At 44.8% G+C, this 25306-nt stretch overlaps 3 protein-coding genes across 7 annotated transcripts; 2 read left to right on the plus strand and 1 right to left on the minus strand.

Annotated features, from left to right (window-relative positions):
- Nucleotides 1–1614: 1614 nt before the first annotated feature.
- TATDN3 (TatD DNase domain containing 3) lies at nt 1615–6998 on the minus strand. 4 transcript variants are annotated; one of them, XM_030945930.1, is made up of 10 exons: nt 6927–6998; nt 6819–6851; nt 6665–6738; nt 6381–6465; nt 5586–5648; nt 4434–4543; nt 3984–4039; nt 3044–3156; nt 2247–2327; nt 1615–1984 (listed from the first exon to the last, which is right to left on the minus strand). In XM_030945930.1, exons 1-10 carry the CDS (start codon nt 6978–6980, stop codon nt 1841–1843), a joined length of 813 nt encoding a protein of 270 aa, XP_030801790.1. In that variant the 5' UTR covers nt 6981–6998; the 3' UTR covers nt 1615–1840. The 4 variants fall into 4 exon arrangements, with proteins under 4 accessions (XP_030801790.1, XP_030801792.1, XP_030801793.1 ...); XM_030945932.1 differs by having other exon boundaries at nt 1654–1984; nt 2247–2321; XM_030945931.1 differs by having other exon boundaries at nt 1776–1984; nt 2247–2324.
- On the plus strand, nt 6550–16480 carry NSL1 (NSL1 component of MIS12 kinetochore complex). The gene is made up of 6 exons (XM_030945929.1): nt 6550–7248; nt 7439–7523; nt 9174–9304; nt 11712–11766; nt 14348–14415; nt 14995–16480. Exons 1-6 carry the CDS (start codon nt 6979–6981, stop codon nt 15271–15273), a joined length of 888 nt encoding a protein of 295 aa, XP_030801789.1. The 5' UTR covers nt 6550–6978; the 3' UTR covers nt 15274–16480.
- Nucleotides 16481–19932: 3452 nt separating this feature from the next.
- Nucleotides 19933–24769, plus strand: BATF3 (basic leucine zipper ATF-like transcription factor 3). Of its 2 annotated transcripts, none has more exons than XM_030945884.1 (3): nt 19933–20050; nt 21235–21339; nt 23748–24769. In XM_030945884.1, the coding sequence occupies exons 1-3, from the start codon at nt 20015–20017 to the stop codon at nt 23931–23933; spliced, it is 327 nt and encodes a 108-aa protein (XP_030801744.1). In that variant the 5' UTR covers nt 19933–20014; the 3' UTR covers nt 23934–24769. The 2 variants fall into 2 exon arrangements, with proteins under 2 accessions (XP_030801744.1, XP_030801743.1); XM_030945883.1 differs by lacking the exon at nt 19933–20050 and adding an exon at nt 20541–20622.
- Nucleotides 24770–25306: the final 537 nt, after the last annotated feature.

Genomic DNA, 25306 nt, shown 5'->3' on the forward strand with positions numbered 1-25306 from the left:
TCTGCCACAGCAAAAGGGATTCAAACACTCAGGAATCATCCTAGTGCAAGGCTAAGGCTGAACCAGAGCAATGCCACCCCCCTGCAGAGACGGGATTTTGAGGAGACTCCTTAATATTCCCCCTTATGGCAAAACCAGTGTTTTCATCCAATGCTAAGGATTCCATAGAGAAAAATAATTAGGTCAAAACTTTGCAAGCATTTGGATGCCGCCTGGCTTCTTACCCAGAGCACCTTCTCACATAATTGCATTTCCAAGCAATACTGGGAGACTTCCCAACACACAGGCAGCAGGAAACACACGTGAGGCTGCCTGCTATCTATCACATGTTTAGCATCTCCAATGACATGTTTATTAATTCAGTGAATCACGCTAATATTATTGCACACCTGTTCCCTAGCACCACCTGCAGGCAAACGCCGTCCTTCACCCCTTTTAGTGGAAACAGTGCCTGCAGATCCAGGGTAAGGAACAACTCTAGCTCCTCTGGATCAAACATTCAGCAGAGATCCAGCTGTTTGCTGCTCTAAATACACGTTGTAGTGGAGACAAATTGTGCAAGTTTGGTTGTTAGCTGCAGGCTAAAAACTGTTTAGGAACACATGTTTAAACTTAATAAGCTACTTCTAATCAAAAGGCAGAACAGCTCTTCTGATAAAGGCAGCAAAAAAAAAACCCTCTTGACAATGTGGTTTTAAGAAACTGAGGAAGATGAGGTGGAGGAGAACAAAACTTTAGGATGGGGCATCACTTACACTGCAAGCTTTGGCCCCTTCTCCCCCCTGAGGTGGTCATGAATTAAGTTAATGCTTGTGTATTTTCTTCATTGACCTGGTAAAACTCCCCATAGTGAGAGAAAAGCTCCACTTCCTTAGTGGCCCTCAGAACAGTTGGGTGCCATATAAAACCCGCCTCATTCAATTGCTGGTTTATAATCACAAAGTTTTGATCAGTATTTCACAGGCCCACATCCACACAGGTGCTGTAAGGGAGCACCACATTCAGCTTTAGGACACTGGACATCATAGCTGAATCCACAGAGACCACCTCTAAGATATCACAAAATTGAGCTTGTCTCCCTTTCACATCCTGTGTCTCCTGGTACTGAGCAGTCAGAAAAGTGAGTCCTTGAACTGAGACCAAACCAAGGCTTTTTGCTTTGAACACAATTAAAAAAATAAAGTATTTTAAAAATCCAAGAAAATCCATGTTAAAGCAGCCGAGATCTTAGCAACTATTACTTTATACATGGGAAAAGGAGAGGAGTAGAAGGGCTGTAATTCTTTCCTTCCAACTGTATTTTGAAAAGATGTTGTTTTTGCACCACTCAGAGTCCAGCCAGCTTGGAATACAGAGAATGTCCATCCAGCTGGGTTCTTTCAATGGCTCAGAAAGGGATGTGCAGGCTGCCAGTTGTAACAGGAGCTTTCTTATCATGCCTGGATCCACAACTTGTGACTTTCAGTCAGCAGAAACAAGGAGTGAAGGGGACATCAAGCACTGTACAGTGGCCATCTCCCAGACTAGGAGCAGCTGGCAAGCAGTCTGAGAAACTAAACTGACAATTTTATGGTGCTCTCCTTTACAAACTTATTTGTTCAGAGACATGAAAGATGCAAAGGAACAACGTGTCTTTATCACATTCATGAGATTATTACAGTGCACACCAAAGGCTTTTGAGAAATTCCCTATTTTCATCCCATCCAGCTATGTAACACTCCTTGCTTCTTGAGCTTCCAACTGCAAAACTCCACTTTAACACAAGATGTACAATAATTGGTTTTATTAATTACACCACAAGTAATACTTTCAGCAACATCACGTATTTCAGTTTCTGAATTTATATCCTAATAAAGTGCTGAAGTTTAGGGAATACTTTTAGTGCATTCTGTGTAGTCACTTCTATAACTTCTCCAACTGGAATTCCTTTAATTTTGGCAATGTATTCAGCAGCAATGTAAATATTTTTGGGTTCATTTCTCACCTGAAAAACAAACAAAACCAATCAAATTACAGACCCCTAGAGATCACAAGTGTTTCAGATTCAGAACTTTCTGACCCAACTTCAGCCACATCGTCAGAAAAATGACTGTATCCATTCCTCTTGGATTAAGTTCCCTTGGTAGCCTCTTTCCTCTCTTGTACCCACACTGAAGACTACTTCACTATCCTGTGCCAGTAGCTGACCTCCACAAGGTGCGGGTTTGGATGCAAATAGACAGAAGTCCCTCCCTCCCATCACCTACCTGTTTTTCAGGCCCCAGTGCAGGAGAATCAGTTTCCAAGCACATATTTTCCAGTGGCAGCTGTTTCACAAGCTTCTGCTTCTTGGAAAAAAGAAGACAGCCATTAAATGCTTTATGCACTTAAAACTGTGGGGAAAAAACATGAAGGGAGGATATTCCCTACATTTAGAGGCAACATCAAAAGACTTTGGTGCCACTGTTTACATTTTATCAAGAACAGAAGCAAGAACACCAGGAGCTGCTCAACAAGTTCCTTCAAATTAGGATTCTCTAAATATCCAAAGTACTATTATCTCAAAGCTGAATTCATTGTTATTTATTAAATCATGCAGTTATATTGCAGTTACAGAGTTGCCAGTGCAATTCTAATTTGCTGTTTTCTGTGCATATAATATTTGTGTACCTTTTCCTCCTCTCTGCTTTACCTCTCAACCCCAGTTTGTTTTCCTTCCTCCTAAGTACCTACCCTCATCCTCCCTCCACTTGAATCAAACTTTTTCCTCTCTTTCTAAGCTTATCACAGAAAGCAGTGCTATCACAAAAACTACTCCTTTTCTACGTGACATGTCCCTGCTGTAAAGCAGTCCAGTGACAGAATCTTCTGAAGAAGAGTTCACCGGAAACCACAATAAAATGAGAAAAAATCCCCCTTGTTTCTCAGGAATAGCTGAGCTGTTTTAGCCAGAATTCCCCCTCCAAAGTCCAGCTAAGGCAAAAGCCCCAGGCAGAAATTCAGCCAAAGTAAAAATGTGCAATGCATGGAGAAGGAGTAGACCCCAGCCAGAACAAAACATTACCTGTTCACTCCTTACAATGGAAGGAGGAATGGAGAAGTAGTATCCAGCTCTCACCCCTTCCATGGCTACAGATGGCTTCCCATCAAAGGCATGGAGCAACACCTTGGTAGCACCTTGGAGAAACAAAGCAAACCACATTCATCAGCAGGGTTACACAGGGCTGCCATGCCAGCTTCCAATGGGACCTTGGTCCCATACAGAATTAACACAGAAACTCTGCACTATTGCTCCTGTGAAAAATGCGTATTTTATGATTGGCTTTTCGCAAATATTAAAACGAATATTATATGTGTTGTTTTAGAAAGTAATGCTGTATAAATTCTCTTCAGTAGTGTGTTAAATAGTTTTAGGTTATAGAAAAGATTAAAATAGAAACTACGCTATGTAGGATACTTTTTTAAAGAAAGGACTTGCAGCGAGATAGCAGCCACAGGACACCTAAATCTTTCAGAGAAAAATAATGTATTGCCCTCTTATCAGAAGGAACGAACTTCTTCCTGCCTCAAAGGCACTGTTAAGATTCAGAGGAAGAAGTTAACACTGACCAGACTGAATCCTGTGTTTGAATGGAATTTATGCATCATGTATGAGATGTATGAATATGCAACAGGCTACATTTTTTAAAGGTTAATCCTCTGTTAACAGGTGTCCTTTTTTGGGCTTGTGCTGCCCAGAAAAGGGTACCTGGACTGTCCGTAACTCTTTGTTTCTGTTGTCTCATATTGTCCTAATCCAAATTGTCCAAATTATTATTACTCTGATTGTATTACTATTTTTATAACCATTTTATTACTATTAAACTTTTAAAATTTTAAAAACAAGTGATTGGTGTTTTCCACACTCCTGAGTTAAACACACACAAACTGATGTGAGCACGTGGCACAACTGGAGAAATCCTGTTGGCCAAAGCCATGGCAGAGGAAATGCATTAAAAGCATACCTTGTTCCTTCAAGAGATTGATGGTTGGTCTTCCAGCTGAGCGGGAATGAACATTTCTGCACAGCAAGGAGAGGCCCAGCATTAGGAAATTTAACTAACTTTCCTTTTCTTGCAAATATAAACAAATAGTATCTTGGGATGAAAATAATTAATCTATACTGCAACTTGTATCAAGAAAAAGACCCAGGGATGTATATATTAATCCTTTCAGCTAGTGAAGGTATAGGAACAACTTAGCATGGACAGGGAACATAAGATGTCTGTACAGAAGTGCAAGCATAAAGAAAACTCTACAATTAAATCTCAAAGTGGAGACTGACAGGATACTTATGCCACTTTAATCCATCTAAGGAAAGTTCTGTGGGCACTTAATAACCATAAATCCTGGGAAGTATTTCAACATGTTACTGAGACCTGGCAAATTCTCCTTCTGGTACAAACAAAACCTACAATGGCAAATCCAGTCTTCTTGCCAGCTCAATCTGCTTGATCAAAACCTGTCTTTGTCCTTCCTTCTGTTCATCGGTGCTGGCAAATCTGGGAGTGAAATCTAGTCCAACCTACAGTACAAGAAGAGAAGGGAAAAGTTTTACAGACCTAACACTTAACAAAACTGTAATTAAACATACAAAGGCATACCATGCTTCAAAACTGCAAAGCATTTCAAAATATGTATACTAGAGACTGCAATTAAAATGAGCTCAGCTGCAGCTTAAATTAAAAAAAAAATGCATTCTCAACCATAAGCTTTTCAACTATGAAAGCATTTGTGGGCAGACAGCTACTAACAAGGGTATTTAACATTTTAGTCTGCAACTGGTTTTCTGGGGGTTTACATTCTATTGAATATTATGTCAGATTAAGTCTCAAATATGGATCTCCAGTATAAGCAAAATTTCTGACCTGAACCCATAGCCTTAGTCCAATCTCTAGCAAAAATTACCCATTAATTCTATACTTTTTTGATCTAAGCATGTTCAGGCAAAATGTAATGTTTGTCAAAGCAGTCCCATTCACAGTTAGATGAAGAGAAGTTCTTCATAGACAGTACAACATGGCAAATTTAGCTACAAAGCTCTGCCAAAACCTGCTTCTTCTGTAGCCAGTGCAGAACCAGATGCAAATCCCTCTGGTACTAACACACAAATCGAGGCAGACTCCATCCTAAAGCCTCAATTCATTTATAAACAAATGTAAGACAGCAGACAACAGATGGATACAGACAGATGAAGGATTAAAAAAAAGAACTGTACGAGTCACTGTGGTGTACTGAAATCACAGCTTAGCCTAACTTTGTCAGAGAAGAAGGCAGGAAGGACCTGCCTTTGGGTATAACATGAGAGAGCATAAGTATGTAATCTTCCAACAACTCCAGCAGCATAAATTCCATCTATTTTCTACTAGCAATAACAAAGGAAAAGAAGGAATCAAGCAAAGCTATAAAGGAAAGCACATTAAGAGAACTACCAATCGGACTTAGTGCTTGTTCAGGCTGATAGCAATTCTTATCACATACAGAAAAACAAGCATTGACTCAGTTTTTGTAATTCCAGTGACAGCTGCTGCTGGAGAGATTTAAACAAGTTATAGAATTTCACTCACTTCTCCAATCCCCACCAATTTGTCTTTGTAAAGTTCTATAAGAGGCAGCGCAGCATCCAGATCCTGCAAGAATAAAAGATGCAACTCTCACTGCCCTTACAAGAGGAAGGGGCTATGAACCCAGCATTATGATTCAATTGCCATTTCCTTCACTGTTCTGAAATTCTGTACTTCACAACTTGCCATTACTGTGAGCTGTGCAGGCAGATTTTAGAAGTCTGAAGGATTTATCTTCTTTATGTAATAACCATTTAATTTCATATATTCATTACATATTATTATTACATTCTATATCTATCTATCTCTCTCTGTATGTGTATATATACACATATATATATCTCAAAACCTTATTCTAAATACTCCTGAGCTAACTTTTCACAGTAGCAGCAGAGGCTATTAAAACAAGGCCCAAAAATAAAACTTGGTAACATTAAATAGCTGCAGACGGCTCCCTGAGATTTTTAGGATAAGGCCACAAACAATTGCCTTCCAGTACCCATGTTAACAAAAGAACATCTGCACATGTTGTTTGCTGTAAGCAAAGCACGCTTGGGATTTCTAAAACCATTTCACTGCAGTAATACAGCCAGATGACTCCAGAAAACAGTTCTGCTTTAAGGGCTAACAGGGACAAATGGATATGCTGAGAGAGCCTGGGATTTGGTCCACTGGGTCTCCTTGCATGACAGAGGGCACAAAAACCACTGGGCAGAGCTGAAGGTAAATCAGGCAGACCGGAGCATCCTGTCATCTGTCCTGAAAAGTCACAGCAGTATTTTAGAGGCCGCGTTTTACCTTCAAAGTAACACTGCGCTGCTCCTCTGGAGAAATCTCTTGAACGGGGTGAACTCCCAGGCATGGCAAGACAAACCCTGGGAATCTAGGCACGGAATAGATAGCGAGAAGGTGAAAGACCACAGAGACCCTAAGTTTAGCGCCAAGAGCCCGCAGAGAGCGCAGGTTTAAAGCCAAGAAGGGCCGGCCTGACTGAGGGGGGCAGCGCATCCCCCGTCAGTCCCCAAGGCGCGGACCCGGGCCCGGGACACGGGCGGGCGCCGGGCTTCCCGCCGGCCTCGCACCTCTCGGACAGCTCCACGACGCTCCGGAACTCGCCCGCCTGCTCCGACACCACCACCAGCGCCGACACGGCCGCCTGCGGCACACAGAGACCCCCGGCCCGCTGAGACCGGCGGGGCCGCGGGCAGAGGGTCCCCGCAGAGCGCCCCGCCTCACCTGCTCCGCCGCCCGCACCACGGCCGCCACGTCCTGCAAGAGACACGCACCGCCTCAGCGCGGGGCCGCGCCCGGCACTCGGGACTCCCCCCGGCCGCCGCGCCTCACCGGCTGGAAGCAGGCCGCGGCCAGGTGGCAGTGACAGTCCACCGGCCCCGCCATGCCGCGCCCGGCGGGAAGGCACCGGGCGGCCGCGGGTTCCGCTTCCGGGCCGGCATTTTCCCCGCGTCCCGGGCGGGAAATGGAGGCGCCGCCGGAGCCGGAGGCGGCGGGCGCGGAGCCGGGGCCGGGGGAGGCGCGGCGGGACCCGCGGGTGCGCTGCTGCTCGCGGCGCGGGCTGGGCGCCGTGCTGGAGCTGTGCGCGCCCTTCGTGCGGGCCCTGGCGGAGGGACAGCCCGGCGGGGCCGCCGCCGAGGCGGACGCGCTCTGGGTGAGCGGGGAGCGGGAACGGGAGCGGGACCGTGCCGGCACAGGGCCCGGCGGGCCCCGCTGGCAGCGCTCGGCAGCCGGGGTGAGGGGGCGGCTTGCCCCGGGGTGGCTCCCGGGGGCTCTTCCTGCGGGATGGATGGATGGATTCACGGATGGACCGATGGATTCTCAGTCTGCCCCGTGCCTTGCAGAACTTCGAGACAGCGGTGCGGGAGAACGTCACCATTAACGGGCAGCCCTGGGAGGAGGCCTCGGATGACTCCCGGCTGCAGAGCGGTAGGCGTTGGCTTCCATTCGCTTCCCGCTCCCTGGGTTTGGTTTGCTTTGGTTTGGTTTTGTCCAGAGGTAAAAGGGGTCTGATTAAAAGGGGAGCTTCTAACTTGATGTATGGAAGTAAAAACTCATTCTTAGGATAACGGAGCATTTGAAAAGGCTGCCCAGAGCTTGTTTCCAGCATTGGAGGCTTCCAAAAACCCTCTGTAGCAGCCTGTTTTGAAATGGGCTTTGACTCTGCTGTGAGCAGGAGGCTCTGGAGAGCCCTTCCAGCCTCAGTGTTGAGGGCAGTGACCAAGATCTGTCAAAGGACCCTAGGAGACTCTCTGTTGCTGCTATTGAATATACAGATGAAGTGTTGAAAATTAGTGCTATATAAATATATGTAATGAAACAACGTATTTTTAATTACTGTCTTTTGAGTAATAGTAGTGGAGATTCTTGGTAGTCTGGTGTCCAAAGAAAATTAGCAGTTCATTCACTCACCTCTGTTGGCTTTAGGTGCTCTTTGCCTGGAGTTTAATGTTTTTTGCAGTTACATAGAGCTGAAATACAGATACCTTGAGCTAACTACGGAGCTGTTGAGCCAAAAAAATGGAACTGGTTTTTGTTCGGGTTGCTCTGAGCAGTGTGATGTAGTTGAAGATGTACCTGCTCATTGCAGGGGGCTTGGACTAGATCACTTTTAAAGGCCCTTCCAACCCAGATTATTCTCTGATTCTGTGAAGTGTCTGCAGTTGTAGTTCTAGAATGATAAAACTCCAGCTACTTGGACTACAAGGTCAAAAATGCACGGAACTCATGATGCAAAATGCAAAACTGAGACACTGTCATCTGCCCACAGCTGCATAAAGCAGGCATAAGGACTGTATTGTGTTTTTAATTTGATATAGATTTACTTATATGCCTATCTCTGATCTAGTCTGAGTCACCAAGAGATCTGTCAGTTTGTGCCTTCCATATTTATGTTGATCAGTGGCTTAAGTCTTTCCTGTCTATATTTAAATGGTTTCATAGTGATCTTAAAACAAACAACCAAAACAAACTCTCAGAGTCCTAAAACCTTGGCTTTTCCTTTCTGAGTGTTGCAATCACTTGATTCTGTGCAGAGTGACCCAGAGAGGGTGCTCAAAATCCGTTCTTTACCACTAGATTGAAAACATTGCATGGCTTGCAAGTTATACTCAGCACATTAGTGGGAACAGTGAATTTGAAGTGTTAAACTGCTTGTTTGTGCACTGTGTGATGTAAAATCAGTTAGGCTTCCAATTACTGTTTGTGCCGTTGGAGTTTGTTTAATGCTTGTAAATGACACAGATAAAACCATTTTACTCCTTAAAAGATAGCCATTGCTTCCTAAGACATTCTTCACAGATTCAGAGTTCATAGGGAAATACATTTGTTATTTTTCCCCTGGATGGTTCTCTGCCTCTCCTCACCCCAGATCATTTACTTCAAAATAACTGGCCAACATCAAGTTATGCTCCAATCTCTATGCTCTCTTAGCAAGGAGATTTGAGACGTACATTTCTATGTTGATAATCATGCATGATTTTTTTTTTGTTTGACATCTGAAGCTTCTCTTTCTTGACAAGTTTGTCTCAAAAAAAAATTGAGAATTCCACAGTAACTGTGTGTGTTTGTCACTTTCAGATTCCAATATTAAAATTCTGGAGGATCAATTTGATGAGTTAATAGTAGAGACAGCAACTAGGCGTAAACAGTGGCCTAAAAAGATCCTGGTGCATGCTGTCGAAGCCATGAAAGCAGAGCAAGAGATGTTGGTGAGTAACCTAAAACTTCCAGAAAACCTTTCCATTAAGAAATCGATCATCCAGTGTTGAACTTTAAGCTCCTTCCCATGATTGGTTTGATTCTTTGTCATAAAATGATATTGCTTTTTTTTCATTAACTGGTTCTGCAGTAACTAAGGGTTAAACTTAGTAAGTTTACTGAGGGTTGCTACAAAGCATTATGACTGTGTCTGAATTGGGTCTGTGGCACAAAGAAACAGATTGCTTCAGCCTGGTGACTCAAGATTTACAAACCAGTAGGCACCTATTTATCTTCAAGTTCCTCAAGTCCTTGCCCAAGGGCTGGACTGGCTGAGGTTGAGGTGCTAAATGTTACACTACATACAGATAGATAGTATCACATGCAGTGTACCACTTAAAAAAATGTCAGTGGCTTCCTAAGCACTTTTGTGGAGCTAGAAACTACTTCGAGTAATGACTTTAAGTAAAGCATGGGAGAAAAGGCAGTGTGGATTAATGAATCAGCACAGTCAATTCTGTGGGATTTTTGACACACAGTGTAAAGTAATTACTGGCATTAAACAAGCCAGTCGTGTCCTCAGCTGCTGGATTTCTTCCCTGAAGTTATGTTAGGCCTCCCTTTTGCTTACCTCCTGATTAATTAGGATTCCTTTGGCAAAAAACAAGAGGCTGAGGCAGAGTCAAACACTGGCACAAGCTGCCCAGTGAAACTCCCATCTTCATCCTTGGAGAGATTCTATGGAGACACTCAAAAGTTGACTGGATGAGGTTCTGAGCAGCCTGCCCTAGTTGGCCCAGCTTTCAGGAGGGTGCTTAGAGGTTCTTTCCACCTTCAGCTATTCTATACTAAAGCAGAGAGGGAATTTCTTTAGAAAGTTGTGTAGGAGCCTGTATTGTATTTCTGAGGACTAAAATTGACAGATGTTAACTCTCTAGGTTAGCCAGGCAGAGATGATTTACAGCAAGGAAAAGTGCACGGCTGCACTTTCATCTTACACCTGAGATATTTTCTGATATATATTGCCTTTTGTGATCTCTCTGTTTTGTCAGTATATTAAGTATGTAAAAGAAACAAAATCAACTTAAATAAAATATGCTATTGAATAACACCAAGATTTAACAAGACCTTTTAATCTTTCTGCTACGTGAGTGCCACAGTGGATTAGTTATTTGGAATGCCTCTCATGCTGCTTTTTTTCTCTTGCTGATCTCTTCAAAGTTTACACCACTACAACTAGATGATTATTTTAATTAAAATTGTCTGCAAAAGTTTAGTTTATCCCTGTAAGAATATGTAGAAATATATGTAAGAAATATGGAAAGCTTAGCTTATCTCTGTAAATGGTCCTTTTTTTTCATGTCTCAGCTATTTCTGCAAAGGTACCAGTGGTTTCTTTGGTTTTGGTTGAGTGTTTCTTGTGTTCTTTCATCACCATAGCTAAATGAGTGATGCTTTCTGAGGCATAAAGAGCAGCCATGAAGATGTGATTTATCTGGAGAGAACCAGTCATTTATTGTGGTGATTTCCTTGTAATTGCCAAAGCAGGAGATCGCCCTGTGGCTTTTCAGTCAATATGGTCTGTAGAGTTTGAGGCTAATGCAAGCCATGTTTGTTCTCCTGCTTGGAGCTGTTACTGCAGACTTGCTAAGTTGTGTGGACTGTGAAAAAATTTCTCCCAAAACTACAGCCAGGAATAATTAGCTTTCCCCTGCTTGCTTTTGCTTGAAGAAGGTTGAGGGACAGCTCCTGAAGTGGAGAGCACTAACTTGCAGATGATCTAACTTCTGTTCCCTTGCCCTTGCTTTGTTTCCTAATTCTCTGTTAGCTGCTTCTAATTGCACCTTTAATGTAACTGAGAATGGGTCATATTCAGTTATTACTAGTTCACTTCATGTCTCAGTTAACTGATGTAAGGCCACAAGACTCACAGTTTGTGAAGCAGAGTGTTCTTAGTTCTGTATAAGTAATTGCAGGGCTAAAGTGTAGTTGTTTAAGTACTTTTCTTTTTCTTAGCTTTTTCTCTTAATGTACCTTTTGTTGGAGTTTGTGGCTTTGGGAAAGCATGCTGGTTCTGTGAATGGCTCTTGAGAAGCTAGAGCAGCTCTTTTTCCTCAGTCATGCAGCAGGTGGCAATGCTTCTTCCAAAATGCCTGGATGTCAGTTCTCATGCTTTAATAACTAGAATTCTGCAAACTAAAGCAGATTTCTGGAGATGTGTTTGCAGTGAGTGTAGCTGTGTTAACCAGAATGCTATTTTCAGTAACTGAGTATCTATAATCTGTACCTCTAATACATTCTCGCTCTAAATTCACCACAATCTCCATTGTTTTGACTTATATATATATATATATATATATATATTAGATATCTATTAAACCAAAAGAGTATTTAATCTTTTTTTTTTTTAATATGCAGAAGCTCTACCAGCCTGTGGTAAAACCAGCAGACATAAGACCTCAGCCTTCTCAAGGTAAAGATTTTGTGGGGAGGGCAGCTGTACTGAGGAAACACTGCCTCACTTACTGGCTAACTGTAAATGTTTAAAAAGTTTTCTTCCTTTAAGCTTGTTTAAAATTGGCTGTTTATAAATTAACTAAAAAGCTATAAGTTTGTCATAAATGAATGTATTGCTGCCTGAGTTTTACCGTGTCCATTTCTCTCATTCTGAGTGCTGCCTGCAGTTAGGCACTGTACTTGAAGGCAAAAAGCTCTGTGTGTGTGTGTGTTGGGGAGAAATTGTCCCCAGCTACCCTCAGAAGGCTTCCTTACTTCTTTCCTTCATCACTGGTGGAGCCAGGTGGGGAACTGGATGGATCACTGGCATTGTACTTATCTGTTCTTGTGTTCATTTTACACGAGTGCTAGAAATGCTTCAGCCTCTCTTCCTAATCAGTCATTTCCTTCAGGGAAAAGCTGTTGTGTAGGACTCAGTGGTGGCAGTGTTGACTCTCCTAACTAGGACAGGGTTTTCATCCTGCCTGTGTCACTTGTGAGGGTTGATGAAGGAACAGAGCTGCAAACAACTTTGTAAGTTTGCTGCGTGCTTTGGAAAGATGCCTTGTACAGACTCCTTGGAACAAGGTGGTGGATTTTGCAGTGGATGATTGGGATGTCCTCTTCTGAGATTGGCTTTCATAAATGGGAAGTTTTGCGTTGCCTGTTGTTAAGTATTGAAAAATTACAGAATTCAGCAGTGCATTTCTAATTTGAAAAGTGAGCACCCTCACTATGAATTACTGCACATGATGTAACAAGCAGTGGTGCTCAGAGTTTGAGGAGCTGAGCTGAATCTTCCAGTTCTCACCCTGCTGATCTGACTTCATTCTAAACATCATTTCCTCTTTGTAGATGTGAGACATGGCTTCCAGCAGTGCCAGCCTGTGCAGCAAAGCAGCCAGTAAGAGCAGTACAGTGGTCACTTTGTATCTGAGTTCCTTTTGGTTTCTGGTGTCCAAATCCAGGCTTTTCTGATGTCAGTCAACTACTTGCAAGTTAGTAGCAGCTTGCACTATGATATTGTGGTTTTGGGTTTGGTAACAGCAAAGTTGTAGCAAAGATACCATGGAGTTTATGGAGCATTTTGGTATTCTGTAGTCTTTGGGAAGTTTATGTATCCCAGTTTAGCAAGTACAGTGGCCAGAAACCAAAAATGTTTAGATTACTCAATACCTTTCATTTCCTTGTTTCATTTCCCTATGTTTTGGAAAGCCTTGAACACTGAGGAATATAATGCCATCTATGACAAGGCAAACTCTTGCAGGCAAATTTCATTTAACTGTGTGTCAGTCTTTCTGTACAATTATCCAAATAATTATTTCTTCTTTCATTAACTCCATCCTTGCCATTTCATAAGGCCACCAGCCTCCTCATCCCAATACTTTATTGTGAGAATGCTTCTTTGTAGATATAACCTTCTTTTAGAGAATGCCCTTCCATAGGGCTCTGAGATGAGTTTAAAGAGTTTGCTTCTGGACTGCTAATTCTTCCAAACTGAATGATGGTGCATTTTAGTGTCCATGTTCATGTAGGGATCATGTGTTCCTAAACCAGCTCTGACCAGCACACTGGATGCATGGACAGTTCAACAAGCACCATCCCTTGGTGGTTACCACGTTTCAGCAGGGAATCACTGTAACCCTGAGCTAGAATGCAGTGACTGACTTCTCAATACCTTCAGCAGCACTAATAAGATTGACTTCAAAACAGAATGCTGTGCTTAACCCTGACAGGGTTTAGGGGTGTGTGCACCCCCTGACACTGTGTCCTACTGCAGGCACTGGTGAAACCCTGCAGAAAACTAAGAGTAGTGGAGGTGAGGCTCCTTACTTCCCAGAAGCATGTTAGTCTGCTCATTTTAAGTTTTGTGGATGGAGAACATGCAAAACAGTTTCATAATAGGCTAGAGTTTAACTCTTGAATACAGAATTAAAGTATTGGTGATCTTATCATATTGCTATAATAGTCAAATTTATGCTGGTGTTCTGCACCTGCTGCCTGCTTCAGTGTTCCTGAAAGCTGGGGCTTTTTTTCTTTCCTTATTAGTACAGCAGAATTAATACAGTTCATGATATTTATGCTTGGTTCTTTTTGGTGTTGATAAGTTAAGCCAGGAGAAAAAAAACCCAGCCTTTATTGTACTTGCTCTTCTGAAAATGGGTTTTCTAAATCTCATGTTCCCCACAGTGGTGTCTATTCTCTGTGCTTAGTGTGGGTTTTATCAAATGTAATATGAGCTTAAAAGTTTTGAAAACAAACCTTTCTGTTTCTTAGAACTGTTCTCTTATTTCAAATACTGGCTTTGTGTTTTTTAGGCAAGAACTTTGGGGCTTTCTGTAGTTGGGACTGCTAGCCTCTACTGCAATTTGAGTAATAAAGAGTACTACTAGTGAGATATACCATGCCAGCTGTTCTCAGTGGTACAGTGAAAGGGATGTGCTGCAGGTTTAGGTTTTACACAGGGACTTTACTGGTTTTGTGTCCATTTTCTGATAGTGAGTGGTGGGGGAAAGGGTTATGTTTCAGAAGTTGATTTGGGCTGTGATTGTCTGTAGATGCTTACATCGCAGATCTGAAGCAGGCGACAGAGGTGGCGTCCAAACAGATCAGCGAAGCAATGCAGGTGAGACCTCCGTGTGCTCCAAGAGAAATATGGTTTTATCTTCTTGATCTGGTAATACGTCACAAAGCAGGAGTTCTAACTCATCTTCCATATAGGTTGGTAGAAAAAAGTCTGTGTGTGTGTTTAGGAAGCAGGTAAAGCATTGTGTGTGTAAAGCATTCCCCCTCATGTGGTAGTAAGGGAGATTACCCAGGAAATACTTCCACTGAGATTTTGGAACCTGCAGCATCTGAAAAACAGAACATCTTTTGAAGACTTGTATGACTTCATCTGGAGTATGACATTTGTTACTTCAGTACCAGCTTGGGCATCAGCTGTGATGTTCCTGTGATACTGCCTGAGCTTAGAGATATCATGAGGGAATACTTCACCTTGGCACACTCTTTGCATGGTTTCTGGGTGCAGACACCTCGCTATTGGGGTGGTAGCTCTGCCTTCACAGCCCTCACCCGCCCTCCTGAGCATCATCTCTGCAGACACTGAAGCTTTTGTGCCTGTCAGAATCTCATTAGAATATCGCATGCATTGTAACCATTGTTTTTCCCATGTAACTTGAGATACTCGGGTTTGTTTTTGCAGTCTATTCCAGCACTCATAGAAAAAGCAGAAGGTTTTTCCCAAGCATTGACTTTGCAACCAACCTTGGAACTCTGCAAGCTGCGGCAAGAAGTCTTTTCTGGTTTCAAGGTGAAGGAGGAAAACAATGTCCAAAATTCAGTACCACCAGGAGAAGTCACACCAACAGGAACTGTTTGCAGTAAAAATCCTTATGTTTTGCTGAAAAGAAGAAAAGCTGCAGATTCCCCCGAGAGAAGGCGCTACCCACTGCGGCGGAGGAAGATCACTCTCAGTGCATGAATTTCTCGTTTTGTGTTTTCACATTGGAATCTCACCTGTACTTTTGTTCCATGTGTTCCATCTTTTCTCTTGGAACTCATCTCCCCTCAGTGCTATACATGGGAGCTTCTTTAATTAGTCTTTGACCTCTTAAATATTTCTACATTTGCTGACATGATATATGGTACGTGTACCAGTAGCATCCAATATCCAGCAAGTGTATTTGCCATTTAACTCATTCTTTGCTCTTATATTGCAGTTTTTAGCTTGAGTCCTTGTGCTTCTCAGAGTTCATGGGCATGCTTTATGTATGTGGGCAGTCTTTTAGGAAACCACTAACTGCTCATTTACATTCAGCATGTCTCTAAAGAAGTTGGAGAATGTCTAGTTCTCCTAATGCACCTTCATTAATTACTGAGGCATGTGGCTTTTATATTAATTAATTAATTAATTGACACATATTGAAATATTGAAATCACCAAATTTGATGCGATGTTGGAGTTTTAAGGAAGTCCATGCACACATGTGACATTAGTCCTTGCTATTCTACCTTTCCTCAGTGTAGTTCATTTAGGCTTATTTATAGTCATGTTTGTTGAAACTTGGATTTTTAATAATTGTATTTACTTGCAGTGTGCTCTTCTGAACATAAATTCAACCATCAACATCTTAGGGTCTGATATATAATTTCAGGTAATCCAGTTATGCACCTGGGGTTTTCCTGAGCAATATTTCTACCCAAGAAAGGATCTTGACTTGGGTTATGTTTGCATTTGTGTTGTTTGACTAAAGATCAGTAGAGGCTACCAGTTAATGGTATTCACTTGAGCTAGCTTACTTTTGTTTTCTTTATTCATTAGTGCCTAGAATATTGGAAATTAGTACTAAATTGAGCCTTGTGCCTTAACCATTTATAACTTTTTCTAGTTTATGGTTGCATGTGCCTGCAGTAAATACTCCTGTCTAGTATGTAACATATTTGTTACACAGTAAATGGAGGGGGGTTTTAGAAGCTTTATTAACGACATGTTTGGTGCCAAGAAGACAGGTCCAACCTAATGTCTAAGAGACTGAGAGTTCTCAAGAAAACAGATTTTAGCATTTATTTTGTAAAAGTGAGCATCTGTACTGAGACTTTGTATATGTAATAATATGTAAATATTTTTCCTGACCTTGTATATACAAATGTGTGTTTTTATATGAAGTAAATTAAATCAACTAAGGAAGATCAAAGCTTCAGATAATATTGTCAGTTCTAATCCTGGAAGAGATGGTGGCTGAGCAGTGAGCGTACTTCAGAGGACATCTGTTTTAAATTCTGGCTTGAGTAACTGAAGTAGTTCCATTTACTGCCTTTGAACTCACAAGTGTTATTAATCTCAGGGCTGCAAAGCTTCTCGTTAAGAGAGGACAGGATGTGAGAGGGACTGGAGCTGCAGGGCTGTGGGGTGTGTGGCTCAGACTGCTTCTCACACAGCCCCTTGCTATTTTGAGTGCCTGCGCTCTGTGCGGCGTTGGAAATCCCTGCTATGACTTTCTTCACGCAGATCCTGGGTGATGCTAGGCTAAGGTGAGCCCTGACAGATTCTGCATGGCTACTGTTACAGTATTTGGCCATTTCCTCTGTTAATAGGAAGATTCTCTGCTCTTCTCTGCAAATGACAGGCAAGTACAGAAAATAACTAGGAATAGCTATCTCTTGGAAGACTTTCCATCAGAAATAGCTGGGGTAGGACAAATGCCCTAAGAAATAGAAAGGGAAAGCACTGTGGTTTAAGACTTAATAAATAAATAAATAAATGCATAGATGCACACACAGTGCATGTTTCTGTTTAGAGACTAAGGGATAGTTGGCCTGCACAGGATTTCAAGTAAGTGGGAATGGATGCCCTGAGTTAGAGCAGTTGGTCTTTTGTTCCATAGCCTGTGTTGCAACTGCAGCTGGGTGGAAGAATAAAAATGCATCTGGAAATGCTGGCCAAGTGTACTGTGTAAAGAAAAAGATAAAGCAATCAAGATTCCACGTGCAGAGTATAAACTAGGAATTTTAAAATCTGATGGCTACTTTTGACCAAGCAGCACTGGAAAGAGAACCTTCCTTTAAATTCAAGTTCTGTGATGAGTTAAACTCAACATGAATGTTCAGCAGTTTTTCCAATGGTTATCAAAAAATTCTACAGCCAGTGATACCTGCAACTAGCTGTTCTTCCCATTGGCAGAAATACATAAAACACTTCATTTTTCCCCAGTCCAGTAGCCTTTTGTCCTTCAGTTAACTTTTCATAGGAATTGGCAGTGTTGTGCAAGACATGTCTAATCAGGCTTCTACTGAAATGTCACAACAGCCAAGCTTCTTATTTTTAACTTGAGGCGAATTGGTATTGCATCAAGAAATGTCTGGTAGTTTTTCTTTATATAGCCTTTGAATTTTGTAAGACAGCTCAACGGTGAGGGATGCTTGGGTTCATTTGCAAACTGAGTTTGAATTTCTTGGCTTTTGGGAGTGAGACAACATCTCACTGTTTGTTAATGTGTCCTGTCTGCAATGTGCTTTTTGCTCATGAGGCTAGGCCATCCCTGGCCAAGAAAAACTTGCAAATGGAGCAGCCTCCACACATGCTTTTGCTGTGTGTACTTTCTGAACAAAGGGGATTACGAACTCTAAAGGGGAAGCTCTCTTCCAGAAATCTTCACATGGACCCTGTCATCTGTTTGGAAGCCTGGGTGCTCTGAGACCCAGTTCTGACACGTGCCATTCTCCAGGAGAGCCATGCTGTGCTAAGCTATGATCAGAAACTAGTCTGCATGTGTGTAGGCTGCTTCAGTGCAGACAAAAATCACTGATAAACTGCCATTATAAAATGTAAGCTCAGCTGAGTAAGCTGCTTTCTGGGCTGGTTTTCTCTCCTGTGCAGAAACACTCTGCCTTTACTGCTGCACTACCTGGAATTACTGTGTAGGCATTTCTACAGATGTACCAGAGATAGCTTTAATACTAAGCAGAAACTTGTTCCCACAAGCAAATTTTGAGTTGTCATTTCCTTTGTCATTTGTTCTGAACAAGAACAGACTATTCAGGCTCAAGGGGACTGTCCCCTGGGTTGTCCCATGCTTGTGTTATCCTGGAAACCTTATTATGCAGCTTCTGGGAATTACTCAGTGAGGTGGATATTTACTCAGGACTAATAAATTCTTGGTGAGCTGCTCATGATTTGATGCTGTCAGGTAGCTGGTGTAGGTGCCATTTGCAGCAGCATTGCTCTTGGAGCATGGAGTTCAAAGTTCCTCTGTGGAAGGGGACTTTCTTTCCCACAGATCATTCCAGAGGGCTGTTGAGGTGTTTTATCCACATGGTTCATAGCAAGAGAAAGGACCTGTTCCCTGACCTTGTGAAAATACTGGCTTCTAGTCCTTGTAGCTTAAGCTACAAGGGCAGCAAGATCCCAGTGCTCCCTTTTTGAGCAACTGTCCCAACTAAGTCTGTGTTGGTGCCCTTGTGTACTGCTTCCCTTTAACTGCATGAGGTGTAGTTAATGCAAGATTAGGCTGTTTCAAAGGAGCAGTTGAGAGCAATTCACCCTCTAATAGCTCTCTGCCTGGTGGCCAGGGCTGCCTTCCAGGAGCTGCTGGTTTGGATCCCCTCAGCTGGAGAGTGGCACTGAACCCACACCTTACTGCTGCCTGCACAAGCAGCCCTTGGTGAACATCCTGCTCTTGGCACATTGGATGACAAAGGGAGAAGGAAGCAAGACTGCTTTTGAAGAAACCAGGGAATGCCCTGTGAGATGCTTGGGAGACCCAGCACAGTCTGGGGCTGCAGGTTAGGTCAGGATATATTGGCAAGTGTGCTTCCCAGCTGTGGTCACCAGCCAGCCACCTTCCCAGGGCTGTTAGGGTGCTAAGACTCACAGGAACTCGGTCCTCCTGCGTTGGAGAAGCTCTTGGAGAAGTGCAAAATCAAATAAATTCATGGATAGCCTGGAGGGTTGAGACACAAGCTGCTTTGAGGTGGAACAGCTGGGGAGAAGCACTTCAAACCAAGGAAGTCATGCTCAAGTCTTGTAGTCACAGTCCCAGAGCCTACCAGGAAACATGTGGCAGAGCACAGGCATCAGTTTGACTCTTGGACTCCAGGGAGCATGGTTCCCTCACCTTTAGCATGCACTGTTAGCCAGATCTTCCTGGAAGGCTAGTCTATATTTACCCAGTTTGCCAACTCTATAACTTCATCTAAGCTGGATGACTCAAGCTGCTGAGGAAACCAGAAAAATAGGGAAGTATCTGATTTATGGAGATACCTGGGGCTTTGTGACTGACTGCCCTGCAGTTTGGGAGCACATACCCTCCTCTCATGGTCATGTGTTCGCTTCTGTGAGTTGAGCACAGCCAGGAGGGTACAAATCCTTTTGCAGAAGAGCAAGGGTGTTGAAGTAGCTGTCAGTGCAAACACCCCCTTCCAGAGCAGAAGGCCAAGATAACTGCAATTAAAATGCAGGAAAGTGTTCCTAGAGGTAAAAGAAACAGTGTTCTGTTAAAATACTCTCGACAGAATAATGGAAGAGAAAGATTTTTGTCTGCAGCAACTGTATTTCCAGCATTCTTTGTCTGGCTTTGCCTTTACAAGAAGTCTGTCCCATTTCCTTATTATTTAAAGGAACAGGGTGAGTAGCGAAAGTGAAAATCGCTTTATCCCAGCACGGATGCCGTGTCCTCACACCCACGATCCCGGGCTGAGCTGGCTGTGCCCCATGTGGAGCTGCCGATGTCGCAGGAGCGCGGCGTGCAGGAGCGGCCGGAGGTGAGCGGCGGGAGACACGCGGGGCGAGGCGGGCTCGGGGGCAGCCGGGAGAGGACAGAAACTGCGGGGAGTTTATTTCTGCGGGCGAAGGAGCGAGTCGGGCCGCCCGGGGGGGAGTCGAACCCAGCCGGCCCGCGGGGCTGGGGCTCTCCGGGGGGATTTTCAGGCGGCTCCTGCCCGGCAGCGCCGTGACCCGGACTTTCCGCGGCTCCCGGCGGCTGACGAGCGGCGGCAGTCCCGGGGGGCGGTCCCCGCGGGGGACAGCGCGGGATGGGGCGGCCGGGTGGTCCCGGGTTCCCGATGCAGGCGTGCGCCATGCGAGGGCCATGTGGGCGGCGGCTCCGCCCCGGCACCTGGCGGCGGCGCCCCCGGCCCGGGGCGGCGCGTCCCCTGCCCCGGCCCGCCCCTCCCTGCCCTTGTGCTCCCAACCCTCCGCTCCCGGCAGTCGCACCCCCCGCGGGCCGGGGGAGCCCTGCGGGCGGCTCGGCGGCGCCGGGATGTCCTGCGCCCTCCCGGCGGCGGCGGGGGCCAGCGCGCTGTCTCGGGGCGCGGCGGCCGAGGGCGGCCAGCAGGTAGGCACCGGGCGGCGGAGGGGCGGGCGGGCACATGGGGCTGAGTCACGCCGGGCAGCGCCGCGCCGGGGGTGCCCCCTGCCCCTGGGCATCGGCCCTTCTCTTCCCGGGAGGCGGCCGCCGTGGCGTCTCTTCCCGGGTGGGAGAGCGGACGGTGCGCGGAAAGCGCCGGGGCACGGCCGGACAGCGGCTTTTCCCCAGCCGCGGGCAGCCGGGAAGGGAGCAGCGCTTTCCTCCCCGCTGCTCGCACCTCCGCCCCGTCGTCCGCGCTAGAGCGAGGCAGGTGTAAAGTACTGCCCGCCGGGCAGAGCGGGAGAGCCGGTCCTCGCTCGGGTACGCAGCTTCCCCCAGCAGTAGCAATGCCCCTGCGGGCACGGCTCTGCGGCATCCCCCCGCAGCCTGCCGGCTTCCACCCCTCCGCTTCGGGCCCGCCTGTGCAGTGGGGCCGAGGGATGCGCTGCTCTTTGCAGGGACCATGCGGTCTCTGGGAGACCGAGGATCAGAGCTGTAAAATTCGTAGTGTTCTTTCTCAGAAAGCTACACACCTGACTTCGGGCATCTTCTGTGTGCACCTTGCAAACTAGTGAAGTGTTTCTGGCTGATGTCTTCCAGAGTCGTGAAGAAGATGACAGAAAAGTAAGGAGGAGAGAAAAGAATCGAGTTGCTGCACAGAGGAGCCGGAAGAAGCAAACTCAAAAAGCAGATAAACTTCACGAGGTGAATGGGTACTTGGTGCTTTGCAGGCATGGCTTGGGTACCAAGCACGGGACATTACAATAAACAGGAATTCTTAAGCAGGTGTGGGCCTTTCTTCACATAATGCAGCTCAGAGAGCTGTGGGTGTGAGGGACAGAAGGCGTGCTGTGGGATGCCTGGTCGGGAATTCCAGACACTGATGCTGCTCTTGGACAGTGCAGCTCTGCCTTCAGTGACACTGCTAGGAAGAGAGAGACATGGTCCAGCCCTTGCCTCATCCTCCCTCTTTTGCTCTTCCTGTGACTTCTCAAAGAATGGGATCACAGGGCTCCTTTGGGCTAAACCAGAACCATTTTCTTCTGTAATAGCGTTAAGGTTATCATGTTTGCTGTGACAGTGGATGAATTCTTGCTGTCTTACAAGGTAGAAGGTGATGGAAGAGGAGGGGATCATGCAGTGGCAATGCTGCCTTAAATAAATTCTAGAACTGTGGTGTCATCAACAGAGTTCCCAGACATGCCCAGTTGAAAAGGCTTCTTAAGAACTTGGGAACCTGCAAGTGTGAGAGCTCAGCCTGGCTGGCTGTTACACTTGTATGCTTTGAAAAGTAACAGTGGGTCTCAAACAGATGAAATGAAAGTAATTGATTCTTCCAGAAGCTCTTAATATCATCACAATGTGGTGTGCTTTTCTTGTGTCCCCAGTGCAAACACTGGAGGACAGGGATCCCTTTTCTCTCACACCACAGTGCTCTTGTAGCCAGGAGCCAGCTTTTGGGGCAGCTGTCAGTTTTGCAGCACAAAACTGACTGCCACTGTGGCTTTGTCAGTTGCTCAGCTCTGAAGGTTCATCACAGCTTTTTTCTTTCTCACTGTGGAAGGATTTGCTAGCAGTTAGCAGAGACTAAGAGGGACACTGTGGGGAGTTTTGGGCTTGGTTTTTCCCAGATCTCCTCTGAGTCAGTGCCTGAGAAAGCCAGGTGCAGGGTAGTTCTGAAAAGGGGTAACCCCTGGCTTTTGTGGAATAATTTTTGAGCCCTGTGCCATCCTGCAGCCTCTCTGATGTTCCTGATGAATTTGAGGATCTTCCTCATTCTGGGAATCTTCATTCTGAGGCACACAGGTTTTGCCAGCTGTAGGCAGATCTGGTTGAATAGACATTCTTAGCAAGAACAGTGTGACAGTTTCATCCCTGAAAATGAGACTGAGCAAATGGACAGCAACATTTATTCCAAAACCCAGGACCATGGGGTTTGGGGCAACAAGAGATGAGCAGAATGACAGTGGGGGTTGGACAGCTTGGCTGGAGTTTGGCTCCAATGCTGTGTTAGGAGGACTGTGCCTGTTTTACTCTGTGAGAGGTGGCTCAGGGGTGTGAGGGAGGGCCAGGAGCCCAAAGTTCTGCAGCAAAGGGGAGCAGAGGCAGTGCCAGGCTGCCCAGAACAGCATTGCATGAGAGTCTCTCCCTGCTGCCTTTTCAGGCACGTGTAGGCTTTGAAGTTTGCTCTGAAGCTTTCCCAGGGAGGTGAGATTGAGCGGGTGGATGTTGAGCCTTGGGCCAGCAGCGAGACATCCCTCTGCAGGTTTTCAGTGGGCTGGCCCTGAACCTCCAGCTCTCTGCTCTTTGGGATGGGAAGGCTTAGAAGCAGGGACACTTGAGATACACAGTTACCAAAAAATGTGACACAGGAGTCTTGCATCCATCACATGCATGCTGCAGAGCAACTCAAAATTCCTCTGCAGTTAACAGCAGCTTATTTTTTGCCAGAGAAGCCTTAGCTCAAAAGCAGCCAGGTCAGGGATAACCAAAGGCAGTGGTCTGGCCTTCTGGAGACAAAATGAGTCTGGCCTCAAGCTGGCATGGTGCTTCCCTCCTCCTGAGTTCTCGAGCTTCTGAGAAGGTGGCTACAAGCTCTGGCAGGCCTGGAGGAGAGCACTGGACTTGCTGTGCTGGCCTGGATAAATGGCTTTTCCCTGCACTGCCCTGGGGCAGGGGCTGCCCTTCTCTCACCAGCAGTGCCAGGCACCGGGTTTTCCCAGCACCTCTCAGCAGTCAGTGCTTTCATTTTCTCTGATCTCACTGTGCAGAGTCCATTTTGGCCCTTCCCATCAGAGGCAGCCCGGGGTGGAAGAGGCCACCAGGGGACACAGCCATCCATGCCTGCAGCCCTGGGCTCCTGGGGGACTCTGAGGGCAAGTGGCACCTCCTGGTCTCTAGGGCTGTGAAAGGAATCCCAGTGTGGTCAGGGCACAGGTTGTAAAGCACTTGCCTTGTTCCAGCACCAGGCTGTGTTTCCTCTTAGCACTTTGTACATTGTAGTAAGAAACCACACTGTTTTTCTACTGTTATCTGAATGTACTCAAGGTGGAAGCGCTGAAAGGAATGTTTTGACTGTAAGTTGTTGTCTTTTTTCTTTCCCCTCCTTCCAGGAATATGAGTCTCTTGAGCAAGAAAATACCTCCCTGAAAAGAGAAATCGGAAAGCTAACAGATGAAATGAAACACTTGAGTGAAGTGTTGAAGGATCATGAAAAGATCTGTCCACTATTGCACTGCACCATGAACTTTGTGACCATACCAAGGCCTGATGCACTTGCCAGCTGCCTACCAAGATGAGTGCTCTCCTCAATCACCTCTCAGTGTGATGTGTGAAAATACCATTAACAGGAGGTTTCAAGAACTACCTAGAGTGCAGTTTTTCCATTGAAGAGGGCTGGACTCGACCATGCAGCTCTACTCCACGTTGAATTGTTACAGTCTTCTGAATCTCAGGAAAACACCAGTATGGAAAAAAAGACAATTTGAACAGCAGCTTCTAACTTGGTAGACTCTTCAAGCCATGGTTTTGCCTTTGGAAATATCAAAGTGCTGTGCAGCCCGCTATGGAGCGATGGAGTGTAGACAGGAAAAAGTACCAATCTCAGTCTGGGATGCCTTCCTCCCACACATCCACTGCCCAGTAACCCTTTGTCACTTGTCACCCATGCCTGTCATGATCTGGCTGCTGGGTTTTATCTCTCTAAACAGGTTTGGTTAATAAAAGTGATGTCTCATCTCCATAATGTTCTCCACTTTCTTCAGTAATTGATGTCTTTATAGCATCTCTGCTTTTCATTTGCAGGTTAATGCCAAAGTCTAATGCTAATCTTCCTGTTAGTTGTTCTATTATTTACTTATCGCCTCTTCATTGGTTCCTCTTTTGAATGTGTGTAACAAAGGAGTTTTCATGGTCTTTAATATTCCAAATCATCAGCCCTGCTGTCATTAGTCCTTGGAGTGTTTTATGTCCTAAAATATGGCTTGGTCAGTTTCAGATGATGATTCTCTGCTCTGTATGGAAGAAAAGCAAACAGAGTTTGATGGTTTTAAACATTGTTTGAAAAAGTAGATTTTAAAATTTACTCTGTTAATGCACCCACTGGAAATGAACAAGTATCTTTATCCTTCCTTCATCTTGCTTCTTGCCTCTGGAAGATTTTGTCTGTGATTGAATTTTGCTAAGCATTTTGTTCTATGTCCACACTGAAGGTGTTTGATTATTGCTTGAAAGAAAAACATTCTGTTTTCTTTTTAGTTACAAAAAGGAAGTACGATTGCAATGTTATTGAGAAATACACAGAAAAATGTGTTTACTTTCTCTGAAGATTCCTAATAGTATCAAGCTCTTGAAATGTGGATGCTGTAGCTTGGGAACCAGCAAAGAGTCTTTTTCTCACAGTATTTCACAGTCAAAGAGCACCTTTGGATAATAAAAATCTGCTCCCCATTGCCAACTCTCTCACTTCAGCATTTGGATTTTTTTTTTTCAGTTAAACTCATGGGATTGATTTCTCCCGTCACCAGGATCACAGTATTTATCAGCAGAATATTATCTGAAATTTCTGGATTTTAATTTTTTTAGCTTTTTTTTTTTAGTTTCTTTGGTAGAATGGTGCATTGCTGATCACTGCCAAGACAGAATTTGGGAAACCATGTAGTCAACTCTGCCT

This window comes from Camarhynchus parvulus, chromosome 3, assembly GCF_901933205.1.
Source record: "Camarhynchus parvulus chromosome 3, STF_HiC, whole genome shotgun sequence".
Taxonomy (NCBI): Eukaryota; Metazoa; Chordata; class Aves; order Passeriformes; family Thraupidae; genus Camarhynchus; species Camarhynchus parvulus.